Genomic DNA, 19,666 nt, shown 5'->3' with positions numbered 1-19,666 from the left:
ATAAGTACTTACATATCAGGCTACCTCTTCTTGAAAATGTGGTTTCATTTTTGTACCTGTGTAGGTGTATGGCAGCTGAATGCCCAAATTTGTTTACTCGTTTACATTTATAGCATTTGGCATTTGTCCAGAATAACTGTACTCTCATCAAAAATATATAATGTTAGTATAAATAGGTTAGCATCAATCTGCACAATCTACGTTTATCTTTGTTATATGACTGATATTGAATGATGCTTTTTTAAAAACAAATGGAAAGACATCTTGGAACCTTTTGAATTATTTTCTCCAGTTAACTACCGGGCAAGCATGTTTGAAGATAGGAATACATTGGTAACAATTTCACTGGCTTGTAAAATGTAAGAAACAAAGTTTTGACTTTACACAGGCTTCTACCCAAGCTTCTACATAATTCCAATCTCTTTTCAATAAATGTTTGAAATGGACAGGAGGTTTTGTGACAGGAATTTGTGGCCTAATTGTATCTTCATTGATAACAAAAAAAAAAGTGTCTGGAGTCTGGACATCAATTAAGACAGAAACCATTGTGATGACAAATTTGTGAAAGCTCTAAAGAGATGTCTCTTGTACCTCGCCCACAAGGTTAAAAGTCATGTTGTCACTCTTGCCCTCACTATTTACTAGCTCCTGTCATTGGTGCCTGGTCTCCTTCATGTGTCCTGGTGACTCAGGAGCCACAGAGCCAGCACACACCAACTGTTGCATCTTTCACAGTGCCAGCCTGCACCCTTGATCTCAGGTTACAGCAAATAAATCTCCCTACCCCACAATATCTCCAAAAGGGCAGTGTCAGTGGTGCTGGATAGTAACTCAACCCAGGACAAACACACCAATTTTATCCACAGCTTTCTGTCAGCAGGGAGGTTAGCAGGCATCGGTTTGTTATAGGGGTGCTATTACCCAGACTGCTCTGAGAGAAGGAAAACCACCCCAGTTTTATAAAGGGAGTAAACGAAGCACATTGGAATGAACTTTGCCTTGGGTTTCAAGCCAACCATGGGGGAGTCCAGCTCCATGGAGGCCCTGGAGAAGCAACTCATCTGCCCTATTTGCTTGGAAATGTTCACCAAGCCAGTGGTCATCCTACCATGCCAGCACAACCTCTGCAGGAAGTGCGCCAGTGATGTCTTCCAGGTAATCCATGTTATATGAAGCTCTGACAAAGAAGGAATCCGTGAGTGAGGTTCAGATGTTCTACTCTTTTAGACAGTTTTAACCTTTATGGTCATTTGTATGTTCTATTAATGAGTATTGAGTACAAAATGAAACAGTACATTTACATTTACGGCATTTTGGCAAACGCCCTTATCCAGAGCGACTTACATTTTTATCTCATTTTTATACAAGTGAGCAATTGAGGGTTAAGGGCCTTGCTCAGGGGCACCTCAGTCATGGCCCCAGGTACAAAATGTTGTCTCTGTGTGTGTGTTCAAAGGACTATTCTTTGGTCAGAAAGTAAATGTAGACTGCAGAGTGTTGCTGTACTGTGGAGATGAGTAAGATGCTCATAGTCCCAGTGTGCCTGTCAAAAAAGGACTATTGATCCATTTAGCACTACTCATCTATGCCAAAAGTATTCTGCCAACTTATTTTGGTGCTCAGACATTGATATGTTGATTAGTCACTGTCTTAGATAACTTGAATGAATGAGCTATTCAGGAGATAATGGTTTGCATACTTATTTTTTGATGAAAGCACATTTGTTGGTTCTTAAAAATGCACCTCTTTAATTATGGACACAAAACTTACAATCTGGATGGAATTCACTATGATATAAAATTATTATTACTCTAAAATCATTATTATAATTACAAAAATCATTGCTGAAAGCAGTAACTATGGGTCACAACTTTTGGAGTCAGTGATCAGACTATTTTGTGTCTCTCCTATAAGAACACAGGAGTCTGAGCCATTTCCTCCATATATAATTCTCCTGTATGTGAGATACAGCTTGAAAACAAACTAATAGTTGGTGAAATATTATTGTGCAGCCCTGGGGGGGTACTAGTGATTTTACTGTGTACAGATGCTCTCATGATGGGTATCAGTATACATACCATCTATAACCACGCTTTTCAGTGTGGGCTATCTTATGTTACTTAATCAAAACAAGCTCTCTCTCCTTATGCCAAACTGCCATGTGCCTTAAGCCAAAAAGTTATATTTACTTTGTTATTTGGTTTCAATTTGACCATGAAATAATGTTCCTTCCATTTTACAGGCATTTAAGTCTAAATGGCTTAATCCTTGCAATGCTTTCAGTTAAGAGATTTAGTATGGAAATGGATCTGATGCTTGAGTGGAAAATTAGAGCCAAAAAATAAATCAAATAAATAAATACATACAAAAAAGGACCAATAATTTAACATATTTGTTTGACCAAAATATATAAAGATTTTTTAATATGCAAAACAATTACAATTTATTGTTATGTCAACATGAGACTCCATGGCAAATTTTCTGTGAAGAGCCCTGCATACTGGATAATGAATGCCACACGACTCCAGGCGCATTTAAGTGAGGTCAGACCATTCAGATCCATTTGCATCAGAGTGGTCTGCATGGTAGACGACCTGCAAGGTTATCTGACCACACCACCAGACACAGGCGTCATCGTCCAGGGAGCATTTTCACTGGATGAGGGACTAGTGGGTCTCAGTGATGTTCACTGATGAAAGTAGTTTCACACTGAGCAGAGATGATGACTGACAATGATGTTGGGGACATCAAGGAGAGCACAGTGCATCAGCCACTGTTGTCACCAGACGAGCCTTTGGTGGTGGCGGTGGTGTTACAGTGTGGGCAGATGTGTCTAGTCAATACACAGCTTCCCTACTGCCACTTTGTGAATGGTATAGTGACAACCTCATGCTACTTGAATAACATCATTAATCCAGTCATTGTGCCTCTCCTTGAACATCAGAGGCCTCATTTTATCTTCATGGACAACAGTGCTCCAGTTCATGAAGATCACCACTGTTTCAATAAATAGTTTGAGATGAGGAAATCACCATTGCATGCTTCTACTCAAACACCCTACTTTCAATATAGAATATCACTGTTGTGTGAACTTTTTTTTATTTCCATGAATTTCACCTGAAAGCCAAATATCTATAACTATATATATTCACCTAAATGTTAAATGTTAACATATTATATATGTATTGTATACACACACACACACACACACACACACACACACACACACACACACACACACCCACACCCACACCCACACACACACACACACACACACACACACACACATACACACACATACACACACACACACACATGTACACACACACACACACACACACACACACACACTACTTCAACTGGCAACAAATCACCAAATGTTCCTATCCTTGGTTCTCCACAAGATGGCCACCTTCCTGTACCAGTTCAGATTATTATATTTAAAAAAAGAGTCCTCAATTACATCAAACTGGAAGCAGTTACAAAAACACAATATAAACATGTCACGGGTTTTTTTCCCTGTGAAATAAGTCATGAAGGGAAATGAGAATTTTATATTTTATGGGCTATCCTAGGTAACACTATCAAAAAATGCATGTCAGTGCTAATCCTTAAAACAAAAGTACCACAAAGGTCCCATTACTTGGCACATCACAGATGCTCCCAGCACTTTATTTTTATCAGCCATCTACTGGCTTCTGGCAGGTCCTGTAAAACAGCAGTGAGGGTACCCAACTTATGATCTGACATGAGTCTCAATGATAACATTCTCATATTTTTCCAAAAATCCAAAACCCCAGCTACAGGTTTTGAGTATATGGATGTATATGGAAGTACCCTGATCAAAGGGTTACAGCAACATTACATGTGGCTTTTCTCATGCTCACCACTCCTTTAGACACATTCCACTACCCCTTGATTGAGTTGTTATATCAACCTTTTCATCAGCTATTCCATAACTTCAAAGTCAACTTCAAGTCAAAGTCAAAGTCAAATTTACATGTTGTCACAAAGCAGCTTTACAATCGTATGGGTCCAGATTCCTAATGATCAAGCCAGAGGCGACAGTGGCAAGGAAAAACTCCCTTTGATAGCAGGGATAAGGAAGAAACCTTGGGAGGACCAAGACTCAAAAGGGAACCCATCCTCCATTGGGAGGCCCAATAGCAGAAGTCTGTATTTATAGTTCAAATATAGTTCTATAGCTATAGTTCTAATTCCAGGGCGAGTAGTCATAGTCCCTTCAATGGTGAGCTCAGGTAGGAGTTGGCATCAGTGTGTCCTCTTGCGGCAATGACACATCCAACCACGGCATCGGCACATCCACTGGCAAGCCAGACCATCTCCTAGGTGCTTGTTTGAAATTGTCTTTGGTTGAAGCATGCTACCAAGATATACAATACAGGTTGAGTATGTGAACATTTTATGTGAACAATTTAGAAAACCACTGATTTAAACAGACATGTATAGCTCACTTGCCATTGATTAGATTAGCATGGCTCCGGCAGGCCAAGTTTCCACTTGACTGATCTAGGTTTTTTCATGAACAATTTTCACGTCCTCCTTAACCAGAGGCAACGACAATACCAACTGATGCAAATAATGCTGAGACAAACAAGACAAAGACTATTCATTTATGGTCTCAAGACTGAGACCACAACACTTCTATGTACCAGTGGTAGGACACTAGAATAACAAGAGTAATTCATATTTTTCTCTTTTTTTACATGGACCAGGCCTCCAACCCTCTCTGGCAGACCCGTGGGTCTACCACTGTGTCCACAGGGGGACGTTTCCGCTGCCCATCTTGTCGGCATGAGGTGGTGTTGGATAGGCATGGCGTGTTTGGACTTCAACGGAACCTCCTAGTTGAAAACATCATCGATATCTACAAACAAGAGTCTACCAGGTCAGTATACTTGGTCAGGTCTGTATAGTTATGGATTTATGATAAAAGTACACGTTTTCTAGCATTCAAACTGTGTACGCAAGATGATGTAGACACTTGAGGTTTTTAAAGATTCCATGTTTTGATAATCAGCACTGCCTCAAGTGTCAAGTGTGTAATCAAATGTGATGTCATAACTTGAATTTCCACACAATCCTTCATAGCACTTGCTGTTTCATGAAGTGAGCTTGTGAATCAGAGGAGAGAATAGATGAATCAGGGGAGAGTATGGATGAATCAGAGGAGAATATGGATGAATCAGAGGAGAGTATTGAATCAGAGGAGAGTGTTGAGGAATCAGAGGAGAGTATTGATGAATCAGAGGGGAGTATTGATGAATCAGAGGACAGTTTGGCTGAATCAGAGGACAGTTTAGAGTACACACAAGTGGAACAATTCAAGGGTTAAATTACCAGTGATCAGAAGCGTTACAAGAGTCTCACACATGGGAGTCCAAAGCAAAGTCAAAGTCAAATTTATTTATGTAGCGCTTTTTACAACACATGCTGTCACAAAGCAGCTTTACGATTGTATGGGTCCAGATCCCTGATGAGCAAGCCAGAGGCAACAGTGGCAAGGAAAATCTCCCTAAAATGGTGGGGATTAAGAAGAAACCTTGGGAGGACCAAGACTCAACGCATCCTCCATTGGGTGGCCCGCTAGAAGAACTCCGTATTTATACTTCAAATATAGTTATATAGTTATAGTTATAGTTCTAATTCCAGGCCGAGTATTCACAGTCCCTTCAATGTAAATGCTGAGCCTCAGGTAGGAGTTGGCATCAGTACGTCCTCTTGTGGCAATGGCACATCCAACCACGGTATCAGCACATCCAACCACGGCCATGTAGCGCCCATGACCTGCTGTAGGTTTCGGCGCCACGCCAAACTGGAATGGGGCCAGAACACATTACAGCATCTGACATCATCCCCGCTAGCTCACACACCTCTTTAACATTATTTTTAGTCATCTCTGACTGTCTCAACCCCACATCATTATTATTTACGTTTAGCCAGCACTGTAATGTAATGACAGCTAATTGTCACAGTAGGCCGGTCCTCCCTCTCAGGGCAGATGCCCACTCAAGCACATTCTATCTCTTGCACACTCCCCCGCTCATAATCCCCCGCCTTCTAATCACACAGGTGTTCCTCTTTGAATACACTGTTTAAATGCCTGCAGGTCCCGACATCCAGTGCTGTGCATTCTTTGCACCTAGAGAGAGAGTGTGAGTCTGCATACCTGCACATCTCAGAGCTACGTTACTCCTCCAAGCCAAGACAGGACTAGCACGCTTATTGCGCCTTGAGTTATTTAAGAAGGGCTTTGCACACTTCTTTTGTTTGAGCTGTGTGGTGCGTGTGTATTATCTTTCGTTATGGACATTAAATAATACACATCCAAACCCCCTACTACTGCTGCATCTGGTACAAAGACAAAACATATAAACAGACAAATGACCCTCTGGTGTCGGGTATCCTAATGAGGGACGAACACAACGCAACAACAACGGGACAATATGTAATACTGACGCTGCAGATGGAGGCGGCCAGCAGGGGGCCTCCGTACTGTGACAGCAATAATTTCCCAATAATGTAATAAGGTATTATATGTAATAAGGAATTCCATTATTAGTAAAAATGATTGATTTTGACCCTTGAATATTCCCACTTGTGAATACTGCTTGATGTTATAAACTTGACCGATCATGTTCAATCAGTCCAACTCAAGATGCTCTGTTCAGAATTTATCATCTACAACATTCAAAACAAAAGTGTCTTATTAAAAACATTAATATAAAAAACTTTATTATTAAGTGATTTTAAAGTGACAAAAGCTTTGTTTATTAAAACATTGGATTATTTACTTTATTTGATTATTTATTATTTAGAGCTGTAAGGATCTCATTGTTCAATAATTTTTCTTTCTTCAGGAGACTTTGGTTCAGTGGAACCAAAATAATGAATGGCCTTAGATTGTCACCTTAGATTAAGAATATTGATGAGGCATCTATGAATGTCTATTTTAGGTGTTGCTTTTTGTTCAGTTTCTTTGTTTGCCTTTTTGTCACTCATAATAAAGATGAATCTACTTGCTACTTACTAGGATGGGGAGGGTTTTTTTTACAATCATGCATGTGAGCAGAATGACAAAAATATCGGAAAATATATTTTGTTTCAGAAAATATCTAGCCCTCACTTAATATAACCACTATGTGGCACTCTTTCACTTTCATGTCAGGTCTGGAAATGGCTCCTGGCCTGTACACTGGAAATAACATCCCTCACCATTTGACAACCCATTAAAAATTAATGCATCATGACAGAAGCATTTTGAAAAGGTCTTTGTGAGTAATCCTCTCATTTTGGTCTAGAATATTTCATGAGATTTATCAGTCACTTCAGATGGCAGATCACCTCTGAAAAAGTGGAAGAGTTCCAACGTCTCATCAGACCACAACATAGTACTGCAGGAAAGTGACATCACACCTCTGACGTCAAAGCAGGAGTGTTGCCATGTTGACCATGAGTCTTTTCACAAAAATAATACAATGTTTGTTACAACACAAAACCTGTTCTATAGTATCAAACATCAAAGTTTAACATAGAAGTGTTGCAGTGCAGCCATGTAAGCCTATTTAAAATGTTCCCTTTTCCGCTTGTGATATTAAATTTCATTAATCATGATATTAATCAAATTTACTCCTAATGTTTTGACTAGAATTGGTTTTATTTTTTTAATCTATTTTAATACTGAACGTCTCTTAATAGCGAACATTGTATTAATACTGAACATCTCTTACTGCAGTCCCTTGGTGCAAGTTGTCTCTTTGTTTATGAGGTTCTAGGAAACTCTGGAGAGGCTGAGTTTGCTGTGAAGAAAGTTCTGGAAAAATCTGTCGTCAGCTTCTACACCAGCAACAACTGATGTTCACCATAAAAAAAGATTAATCTGGCCTTACGTCAGCACTCCTTCATTAATGACCCCCATTCCCCATCTTTCATCTTACTGTAGGTCACTCCGACCCAAGGTAGAAGAGCAGCAGCTAATGTGTGAGGAACATGAAGAGGAGAAGATAAACATCTATTGCCTCACCTGTGAAACACCTACATGCTCCATGTGCAAAGTGTTTGGGGCGCACAAGAACTGTGAGGTGGCCCCACTGCAGACCATCTATGAGAGACAGAAGGTAGAACATACTATCCCTGTCTGAGTACGATAGAGTGCACTTATGAATTTTTGTGCTCCGTTTTATGGACGAGACCCAATATAGTTAGAACACTGACTGCCATTTATTTTGAAATATCTTGGCTGAATTCCAGTCCTAGTTCGTGCAATGGAACTAAGCTGAGCGAATATGATTGGCCGCATGCCAAAGAAAGTCATGACTGTGAGCCCCAAACCTGCCAGAAATCCCAGAATTTTGCATTTGAAAGACACTTCTAAAAATGGTTCGTACATGAACAGATGACTAAGGGTAGAGTAGTGTTTTCCAAACCTGGAACCCAAGTACTACTGGACCTCATATAAGGAAAAATAAGGTAGAGTTTCTCCAGTACCAGGAATAGAATTTTTCACCCCAGTCCTTGTAACCTTCAAGCCACTCCTTTGTTTGGTTCCATTCCAACTGAAAATGCATCTAAGCCATTATGAAGTGTAAGTGCTTACTGATAAAGTGTTTCAGGTGCACAAGGGAACAGGAAACAAGGTCAGCTTGTTGGGGCCCTAGCCTAAAACCTAGCCTAAAAGGCATATTTTAGCTCGTATTTAACACTGCTCTGCATGCACACAAACATTTTACATCACAGCAATAGGTCAACACTATTTTGTCAATCACGTCTGTCCCAGTCTGGTCAAACAGAGGACGGGTGCACCTGCTTTCACAGTGTGAAGTGAAAGCAAAATTAACAAGTGTGTGTGTGTGTGTGTGTGTGTGTGTGTGTGTGTGTGTGTGTGTGTGTGTGTAATGTACAACCCAGAAGACCTCCAACACCATAAGTGCCGAATCTCACACTGGCACTCAGGTGGCAATACCTACTTTCCCAGTTGCTCACTGAAGAACACACACACCATTTAATTTCCCTCTGATTATCTGCCCCCTGCCTCCTACCAAGAGCCACTGCCACATAATCAAAGATCTTAATATGGAATCTGGAGATGCTTTAACAGAACCAACCCAGTATTGTTAAATGACTCATCAGATGTTGACTACAGAACAGGAACTGAGAACTGAGCAAAACAAATCACGCACATTTGAATCCACCTACCAACAGCAGCTCATGTCGTCACCTTACTGGATGGCTGGGACAATGCTGTGATCTCAACATGCTTCTGGTGGGCTAGTGATCAGGATCGTCACACAAGTTTCGGCTGACCCAGAGAAATGACTCAGACCTCCCCAGGGTTCAGGGTTGGTTTGAATTTTTTTGTTTGCAATAAGGTGCTGTTCTCATCTCTCTCTCCTCATAGCTACCAGACACCAGATGAACAATGACTAATGGTACTAGCATCTCCCACAGCAGTGAAGTGGCATGCGTGGAGGACACCATATGTCGGAGTGTTATGTGCAGCACTGCTCTGCCGAAGGTCGTTCAAAGACTGGGAGACGTGCTTGTGTCCGCCCCTGCCACGAGAAAGCCCCGTTTGGGTCGACAGCAACAGCGTGATGTAATGCCGGCCAGTGCCGATGCTCTCAAGAAGCGCGCGACTATCCGCAGCCATTGGTCCGCAGCAACGGGCCAGATCCCAGTGACACTCATGAATCCACACAGGTGGCTGCAGTGACCTTTCCACTCATGCGGTGAATCACTTATTACAAAGGCAAATGAGCAAAGTTTGGTCACTCATGACTACAAACAACCTTACGTGCTCAGCAAGCAGCTTCGCATGCTGTTCTATGATCCCTTGTTTGTCAGAACGGATCTGACATAACTGAGTCTGACACTGTTGTGAAAGATGACACTTTGAGAATGATGGTTATGTTGTTGAGAGTGAACCACGAAGCCTGGTTAGTAGGATCTCGCCCTGTTTTGTTTCAGACCGAGCTAAGCGACGGCATCGCCATCTTGGTGGCAGGAAATGACAGAGTCCAGGCCGTGATCTCCCAGATGGAGGATGTTTGCAGGACTATTGAAGTGAGAACAACAGAAGTGCACCCACCTACAGGGCACCTTTAAACATTCCAGCCATCTTCACACGTTATGCATAGTCACTGTAAAAGAACGGATTGAAAACTTTAATCTGGTAACTAGAAAATAATTGAAAGAAAACATTTTTACTAAACGTGATACTACAAGTTAAAAACGTGCAGCTTGCTGTGTTCGTGGTTTCAAGGAGAAGGGTCAGCAGCAGAAGCAGATGCTGTGCGATAAGTTTGATGCACTCTATGCCATCCTGGAGGAGCGGAAGAAGGAGCTGGTGGAATGTGTCGGCAGGGAACAGGACCAGAAACTGAGCCGTGTGCGCTCGCTCATCCGCCGCCACGGCGACCAACTGGAGGTGGCGGTTAAACTTGTAGAGGCAGCCATCCAGTCGATGGAGGAGCCGCAGATGGCGGTGTTCCTTCAGGTACTGTACTCTAGAACTCTTCTTGAACATATCTTAGTTACACTAATGTAATAAGTATCAGTGTTTAAAAAAAAATACTGTATATTTGAACAGGTTCTTCATACCTGTCATATTTTATGTTGTGGACTGTTAAAATCTGAAGACCTTCAAAAAAAGGATTACAGTTTGAGTGTCGCTTTTCTTTAGCTAAAAATAAATAATAATTATATCTTTATATAAAAATAATAAAAGTTACAAATAAGTAATCTGCTTATTTCAGCTAACATTAAAGACTTCAGTCTTTTGCTCCAGCTGGGGTCCTACTCACACAAGGTTACATAAGGCCAGTGTGAGGACACATTGCTTTTCTCTCTACCTTTTCATACCAGAGATTTCCACTCATGTCCTCGCATCCTGACAGCTGACTGAAATGACTCCCTGTCAACACCCTTTTCACATAAATACCAACAAGCAAATATTGATTTCCACTTACCTACACCGCTGTGTGTGTGTGTGTGGCACATGTGGGAAACCTGACTCTAGGTACTCAGAGGTTTTCCCAATGATGTCAACACTCTCTTGAGTGAGGTCAGCGCTGATAAATAGCACATCCTTTATCGGGTGAAAATAATTTCATAATTCTCAATAATTTCAATGATTTTCAGGTGGAAAGTGCCACGACTAGCTGAACCTGCTGACTTTACTCCGTAACCAGGGGACATGACAGCCAATTTGTTTTTTGTTTGCATTGACGTTGTGAGTCATTCACAAGACCAAGAGGTTTCTCCTTACTTATGAATCTTACTTCCTATATCCACAGAGCGCTAAAGAAGTGTGTAAAAAGTAAGTCCTCATTATAGGAGTTTGAAAGTTTTCAATTAATTCACTCGGCATGTTCAGATCATAAGCACTTCTGTACTGCTGTCATCAAAAGCTGCAATGAACAAACGTCATCTTGCAATCACCAGAATTAAATCTGAACTTTAACGAAAAGTCATGCGAGCATAAACATTTAAATTTAATTAAAAACACTGACCTTTCATATTTACATTACAATACTTACTGCATACTAAAAAACTATACTCTAGTGAAAATGCATGACCCATCAAGCTTTTGGATTATTCTCATTTACATAATAATAGTTATGCTATGAGTGGTTGTATGCAAATGTTACAACAGTTTGCATGCATTTTCAACAATGTTTAACAGATTTTAAAACTGGTTCTTTAACTTTTATCACTTTCACCCCTTGGAAGTTATACTGTATAATTATAAACAGGGCAACACGATCTACCAAGTGAAACACTAAATTATAAGTTAAATAAAAACTAGACAAAAAAAAAAAAGGCTTTATACACTCACCGGCCACTTTATTGGGTACTCCTTGCTAGTACCGGGTTGGACCCCCTTTTGCCTTCAGAACTGTCTTAATCCTTAGATTCAACAAAGTACTGGAAAAATTCCTCAGAGAGTCTGGACCATATTGACATGAAAGCATCATGCAGTTGCTGCAAATTTGTTGACTGCACATCCATACTGCAAATCTCCTGTTCCACCACATCCCAAAGGTGATGTATTAGATTGAGATCTGGTGACTGTGGAGGCCATTCGAGTACAGTGGACTCATTGAACCAGAAACCAGTCTGAGATGGTTTGCGCTTTATGACAAGGCGCGTTTTCCCATCAGAAGATGGGTACACTGTGGTCATAAAGGGATGGCCATGGTCAGCAACAATACTCAGGTAGGCTGTGGCGTTAACACGATTGGTAGTCAATTGGTAGTAACATGTGCCAGGAAAATATCCCACACAACATTGCACCACCACTACCAGCCTGAACCATTGATACAAGTCAGGATGGATCCATGATTCATGTTGTTGACGGCAAATTCTGACCCTACCATCCGAATGTTGCAGTCGAAATCGAGACTCATCAGACCAGGTAACATTTTTGCAATCTTCTATCAAATGTCCAATTTTGGTGAGCCTGTAGCCTCAGTTTCCTGTTCTTAGCTGACAGGAGTGGTGCATGGTGTGGTCTTCTGCTGCTTTAGCCCATTTGCCTCAAGGTTCAACGTGTTGTGTGTTCAGAGATGCTCTTCTGTATGCCTTGGTTGTAACACCGTTCTATCAGCTTGAACCAGTCTGGCCATTCTCCTCTGACCTCTGGCATCAACAAGGCATTTGTACCCACAGCTGCTCACTGGAAATGTTCTCTTTTTCGGAACATTCTCTTTAAACCCTAGAGATGGTTGTGCGTGAAAATCCCAGTAGATCAGCAGTTTTTGAAATACTCAGATCAGCCCGCCTGGCACCAACAACCAAGTTCAAAGTCAAAGTCACTTAATTCACCTTTCTTCCCCATTCTGATGCTCGGTTTGAACTGCAGCAGATCGTCTTGGCCATGTCTACATGCCTAAATACATTGAGTTGCTGCCATGTGATTGCTAATTCAACATTTGCATTAATGAGCAGTTGGACAGGTGTAACTAATAAAGTGGCTTGTGAGTGTACATTTACAATTCTTTCTTTAAATATGCAGTATGCCTTAAATGCCTTAAATCGCTAAGAAATTACATTTGACACGTGAGACACATAATGTGATTAACAAATAATTGAATGCAAACCAATACAGAATTTACAAGCTTTTTGTAGCCCTAGAAAAGACATTAAGTCTGATGTCTCTGCCTTTAAACAATATATTTGATTTGAAAAATTATTGGAACTGTTTGATACAAAAAAAAGACTAAATGGATTGAAGAGAGTTATTAGAGTAAGAGGCTTCCATAGTCTAATCTAAAGTATCGTTTTAAAAGAAACTATAGGAGCTCATGAAAACAAAACTGCAACTAGGCCTGAAAACGTTACTCATGTGTCCTCGGTTGTCACCCCTGACGTCTTGAGGAACTACTACTACAAAAACAAACCTGTACACTCCTTCTTGCGTGAGCTGCTTGTTTGCTTGTGTCTGCTCCATTCTGCTCTACCTGTGGAGACACAGAATGCTGTCTCGTGGACCTGCGTCACAAATAACCGCGGGAAGGTGTGTGACTGGTTAATGCCATCTATCACTGTAATTTATGGGGCATCAACTGCACTGCCATGTCCTTCACAGGATCAGGGATACTGCGAAGGCCTCCAACGTTGAGCGAATAGAGCTGGGTTACGAGAGCATGGCACACTTTGCTGTCAACACAGACGATATTGCTAACATGCTGAAAACTATTGACTTCCAGACAGGTAAAGATATAAAGAAAGGACCTGGGCCCAAGACCCTGCACAGTCATACATGAAAAATATGAATGCCTTCAAAATATATTTATTATGAAAATAAAATATTTACTATGGTGCCTGAAAGCATGCTCTGTGGTTGCAGACTCGCAAAGTGAGGGAACAGAAGAGCCCTGTGATCTGGACGAGGGCATGGAGGACGTAGCCTGGCCACCTGGAGCAGGAGAAGAACCAGCCCACACAATAGGGGCCCTGTGAAGTCTAATGATATTAAATATCACAGTGCAGATTCTCGCCCCTGAGTTATTGATACGGGTAAAGATGAGCAAAAAATTATTAAATCATTGTTTCTTCCAACGAAAATTGAGAAAACTAACCTTTCAGTTAATTGTTTCGATAGTCAATATTTTGATTACAAATTGGTACTCACATAAACAGTAAAATAAAAATAAATAATAATAATAATAATAAAAAGTCTCAGGCCACCACTAAATGTGTTGTTTTAGCATTAGTATAATGGCCATATATAATTATTTCTCAGTTTCTTTTATTATATTACAACCAGAAAATATAGGAATGCTGCACAGTACTGTACTGGCAGCAATAAACCTTCTCATTTAATATTGGAGAAAATGTGCAAATGTATGTGAGACTATTCTTACATACTTTCCAGATCTTTTAGTCATTGGTTCTTTAGATCACATTTGAAGATCCACCATGATCTAGTCTTATCTTCCTGAGATATGAAGCACCTGGTATTTTATGGGGTCCACGTTGTTAGGTATCCTAACAAGATTGCCATGGCCTTTGGGAACTGTCTCACAATCACATTTCCACTATAATACCTCACAGTGGGGAATGCAGTAGGTATTTTTCTGTATCACTTCCTTTCTTCTTTTTTCTAGAGTTCTAGTAAAACAAGTTCTAGAGTTTAAGACTCTTGGTGTATCCCTCTTCCTCAGTTTGTAACCTCAGTCAACTTTAGTCTTTGGATTCTCATGTTAATCCCTTAGTGAACAATCTCCTTTTTCATCTTCCTAAACTGCCAAGATGCAGCTCCCTTTTCAGCTATGCCTTCATTTCAATATTCTCCTCCTTGCTTATAAGACGCTCCACACCTTACTCCCTCCTGTCCCTCCAGTTTCCTGTCTCTACCAATGGAGTTGCACCCTGACTTGTTCACCATTCCTCCACCAGAACGCCATAGCTTCAAAGAATGAGTCTTCCATAAAGCGACTCCACAACACTGGAATTTTTCTCCCCTCTCTGTTTCATACACTTAAATCTGTTTTCCACAGCCAGACAATTACCTTACCATTAGGATTCTAATCCATGAATTGGCATCATTATCACTGTAGCTGTGCCTGTTATTGATATTTGATTTCCTTCAGTTGAATATTTTGTTGTAAAGTAGATTTTGGTCTCTGATTAATATGAAAAGAATGAATGTATTAAGTGTTTGGATCATGTGTTTGTGTTCTCAACACAATTAGCTGCATGTTTACACCTTCAGCCCCTTAGTTCAGCTCATAGACACAACTGTTCACCTTCAAACCAAAGAATGTTGTGTTCATGCTCACTATGGTTCATCAAAACTATAGTCTGAGCCTCAAAAAATGCTTCACTGACTGGACCTATTGTCGATGAATTGATGAGTGAAACTGTGACTTATTGCATCTCACATCATCTCCAGGGTGAATACTTGATATCACCTGTCTCCAGAAATTGTGCTGCAAGATTACTAGCCATGTGAGCTGTTATGACGGTAATGTCATTTCAGACACATGGTCATGTCATGTCCAACACTACAGAACTTGAACACCCATGAACAGCAGGTCCATTTAAGAGGAGTACTTCATCAGTACAGCAATCTTAAACCATCTGTTTCCCATCTGTTTCACTTATTAAAAATATGAATCCTATGTTTGCAGACAAGCACCAATGTCTCAGCTTCCTGTTCATGATATTTAAAGCAACACTGAAGCTGCTTTTCAGACTATTATGCAGGAACGAGGGCTGAAGTGGAAACTGAAAAGGTGCAGCTGAGTTTTAACTGCAAGCGACTTTGTGCAGAAAAAGGCTCTTATCTATTAGCAGCTCGTATTCTTGTTCTGGAAACTACCCTTTCACACTTTCTGAGAGGCTCCCCTGATGGCCTGCCCAGCCCTCCGGGCCTTTCCTGTGTACCATTACTTATTAACTGCTGTGTTCTTTATGGCACGGGGATATATGAGGGTTTGACTGTGTCTGTGCTCACGAGCTCTGACCTTGTCACCAGAGCCGTCAACCTACTGATGAATTCGTGAGTGGAGAGTGGTGTGAGACAGTGGCATTGATTGGGAGTCCAGCAGGACAAGGATATTTGCATATGTTTCAGAGCTCTACATGAGCACGGTAGATGTGGTTGTCATAAACAATGTTATTTGACTTCTGGTGACTCAAAGGTGGCATTATTTCTGATAACAAGGGAAACCCACTGAGGGTGACGGAGCCAATGATCCATTCTGAGGCTGTTGAGTAGCAGTTAGGTGTCTAGTTGTGTGCTTTCTTAAACTTCAATTAATCACATTTTCTTCATAAGGCAGAAATAAAGTTAAAGTTAAGTAACTCAAAGAAATGAGGCAGGTAGTCATAACAATACCCACTTGTTTTGGTCCAGTGTTTGGTAAGGAAAAGAATACTGTACATTGTATAACAAGCAGTAAAAATAATTTCTGCTTCTTTCTAACAATGGGATTGGTGTCAAAGGTTTTGTATTTATGAAAATGGCTCCCACATGTCCCAATTTTCTTTACAAAATGAAAAACAAGATTTCCGCAATCCCACATGTACTGTTCATAATGCCCCAAGCAGAAGTTTCTCATCCTCTTTGTCTGTCTTTGTTGTGTATTAGACTGTAGATTGATTGCACAATACATCAATAAAACACCTCTTAGCTCCCCACATCATCACATCATGTATTGAATTATATATATATATATAAATATATATATATATATATATATATATATATACACACACACACAAAACTATATATATACATACACACACACACACACACACTTCATAATTTCATAAAGCAGCAAAATGAGTTTATCACACAAGTCTTTGATTACTCAATGACAGAATGTCATCAGTGACGATATGGAAATCAACTTAGAATGCATATGATTTGACTATTTAAAACCAGAACATCTTGGTATCTATTTTTTTGTGTTTGTGTGTGTAACATGGTGTGAGATATTGGTGTTTTAATCTTTTCTGAATTAAAGTGCATTAAAGATGATCATCAAACATGTCCACAACTCATTTGTTTATAAGCAAATATCAGAATTAAGGTTTCATTTCACAGTGAGCCAAAAACATGTGTGAACAGTATAGTGCACGTTAGTTTGATTTTGTATTGTCTTTGACTTTTAACAACCTATGGAACTTTTATTGATCATTACTTTCATGCTGTAACTACCACAGTTTTATGGGACCCTTTTATGTAAACTAATATATACAAAGTACATTATAGCTGAATCACTTCATGTCTGACAGAAAACATGGATGTCATTTTATAATATTAATGTCATTTTGTAATAAGAAGTGCTACTGTTTACCCTCACAGTATGACAGTATGTTTGCGCACAACTTGTTTCAGCATTGTCAAGCGTGCTTCTGTGACAAGGGTGCGCGTATGCACACCAATACACGGTAGCAGGTGAAGTCAGATATTTCTACTAAGGCCACAAAAAGATTTTCATTTTAGTATGACACTGTTTCAAGGTCCCTCTGTCCGAGACACGTGCAGAAGATTAAACTTTTAAAACAGAATAGCCGCCAGCATCAAACCCATATTGGAGACTTGACCTGACGTGTGCACAAAGTCATATCCAGAAACCTTTTTTTTATTTCATTAAATTAAATAGACAAAACATTAAATACCGAAAGTAGACCGTCAGATCATTAGCCATAAAGTAAAAAAATCTAGAATGGCAATTCATAATAATGTTAAAGTAATCAACTTAAATATTTATTTAATCCATTTACAAGGTTTAGATGTGGCATATGCAACAGATGTTCACGCACTGATATCCGTCGAGACTTCCTGTTTGAAGGGAGTTCACTTTCCGACTCCAGGTTTCCCTTACACACTAAAATGTCCATCGATATGAGGGCTGTCACCACAGGCGGCAATTTACCACTGGCAAACTGACAGACGGGCAGAGCATCAGCTGCGCTTAGGGACCAGGCATCGTGGAATATAATGTTGTAGCAAGAATTTCAAGAAAATGAACTGAGCTGTGAGTACGTTGAGCTTGTGGCTGTTGAGCGGTTCGACGCTGGGTGTTCAAATGAGTAACCAACATGTTCAGCGGACGCGATTTCAGCGGACTTACTTCCCAACCTCATCTAGATACTTGCGGTTTAGTTCAGCTTGTTCCCTTTGATTTTCGATTCGAGCCATTTCGATCATATTTCGCAGCAGGTGAAAAGTGAGATCAATGGATATCGGTGGGTCTTCGTTCCTCTTAGATAACTCCCCGAGATCTTCCAAACTGTTCTCGTCCTCTTGCGCGCGTCCCTTTTCGATCTGCTGCAAGGAGCGCGCCAGATGTGGACGAGCCTTTGAACTGAGCGCCGTCAGCGCGTTGTCTAAGGGAGCACGTGAGGCACCTTTTTGCGATACAGGATTTCTTTGCAAATACTGCAGAATTTTTTCACCAATGAGGTAGGACATTGCGTTGTCTCCGGCTCTCAGCAACACTTCGTCAAGTTGGTTCCTATACCCGTGGCCATCGAAGATGCTTAGATCACGGGGTCGACAGGCACTCGGGGGAATGAGAGTGGTCAACAACACTGTAGCTAGGAGCACAACTGAGATGGGCATCATGAAGAACACGAGGGAGAGCTCACTCCCTAGATTTAAAAAAAGTACAAAAAGATTTTAATTTGAATGATAAGTCCACAAAATATACATGGTTAACTTCCCAGTCTATAAAATTTAAAAGTTAGCATATGCAGGTAAAACAGAAATACGCTCGAATCCGTGCATACACTAGCACGGGCCTTTATTGTACAAAAGACAAAATGTCATATCGATATGGAAATGGCCAACTAGAAATACTACCGATCAAAAATCATTATAAAATAAATTGGAAAATGAACCATGTTTACTTTACTAAAAGATAATGGCACACGGGAAAAGAACATTCATGCATCCAGCAAAAATAATCAAGAAGAGATGGTCAACTATATTATTGAACAAATAAAAATGAGTGTACATTTCTTCTGAAAAACCGTTATGGATAAAAGACCCCTTAACAGTAGGAGGCTTTAGCAGTTGAAAAAGGCAAACTGTAAAAAACTACAACTTACTTTGTCGCCTCTATGCTTCAAAAGTTCTGACAGACAAGCGATCTGACTTGGGACTGTGAGCGGAGTCCTTCAGCTTTGGGAGTGGGACACATCCTGATGAACGGTTATATACATCCAAGATAGCTCCACTGACGTCAGTGGAAGTGCATAAACCGCTTGTAAATTAGACAGGTCTGAAGTAATAGGAAGAGTTCTAGACGAACCGGATGATACTGTGTATCTTGTGGACGACGTTAAGGTAAATTGTAGACCGCAGAACGTCAGTGTGACATAATTAAGGATGGCGCGCAAGGTCCCGATCGGATTAATTAGGAGAAATACACTCGGTCTACAAAGCTTGCCTACGTATAATGCATTGAGGGTGTCATATCAAACAACCTCCCCAAAGAAACAATTAACACGAACGCAGAAGTTATTACACGAAATGCTTTATTGTTGGTTTTATAACATCCCATGTTTTAAAGTTTCGATTTTATCCTCAGGTGTTTGCATCAGTAAGAGGGGCACCATAAGTAATCTGTCCATCGCTGTCCATACCATTATGTATAAATGAGGAACCGAACAGACTAAATAGCTG

At 40.4% G+C, this 19,666-nt stretch overlaps 2 protein-coding genes across 3 annotated transcripts; one reads left to right on the top strand and one right to left on the bottom strand.

Moving 5' to 3' along the window:
• Positions 1–789: 789 nt before the first annotated feature.
• On the top strand, positions 790–16,838 carry trim54 (tripartite motif containing 54). 2 transcript variants are annotated; one of them, XM_077016725.1, is made up of 8 exons: positions 790–1,155; positions 4,737–4,909; positions 7,964–8,138; positions 9,988–10,083; positions 10,349–10,516; positions 11,316–11,338; positions 13,610–13,734; positions 13,871–16,838. In XM_077016725.1, exons 1-8 carry the CDS (start codon positions 988–990, stop codon positions 13,981–13,983), a joined length of 1,041 nt encoding a protein of 346 aa, XP_076872840.1. In that variant the 5' UTR covers positions 790–987; the 3' UTR covers positions 13,984–16,838. The 2 variants fall into 2 exon arrangements, with proteins under 2 accessions (XP_076872840.1, XP_076872839.1); XM_077016724.1 differs by having other exon boundaries at positions 792–1,155; positions 10,283–10,516.
• A 136-nt stretch (positions 16,839–16,974) lies between these two features.
• Positions 16,975–19,238, bottom strand: uts1 (urotensin 1). The gene is made up of 2 exons (XM_077016726.1): positions 19,090–19,238; positions 16,975–18,630 (listed from the first exon to the last, which is right to left on the bottom strand). Exon 2 carries the CDS (start codon positions 18,602–18,604, stop codon positions 18,107–18,109), a length of 498 nt encoding a protein of 165 aa, XP_076872841.1. The 5' UTR covers positions 18,605–18,630; positions 19,090–19,238; the 3' UTR covers positions 16,975–18,106.
• Between the last annotated feature and the right edge of the window lie 428 nt (positions 19,239–19,666).

Source organism: Brachyhypopomus gauderio, chromosome 9 (assembly GCF_052324685.1).
Source record: "Brachyhypopomus gauderio isolate BG-103 chromosome 9, BGAUD_0.2, whole genome shotgun sequence".
Lineage (NCBI taxonomy): Eukaryota > Metazoa > Chordata > Actinopteri > Gymnotiformes > Hypopomidae > Brachyhypopomus > Brachyhypopomus gauderio.
This window is presented reverse-complemented; position numbering and strand designations above follow the sequence as displayed.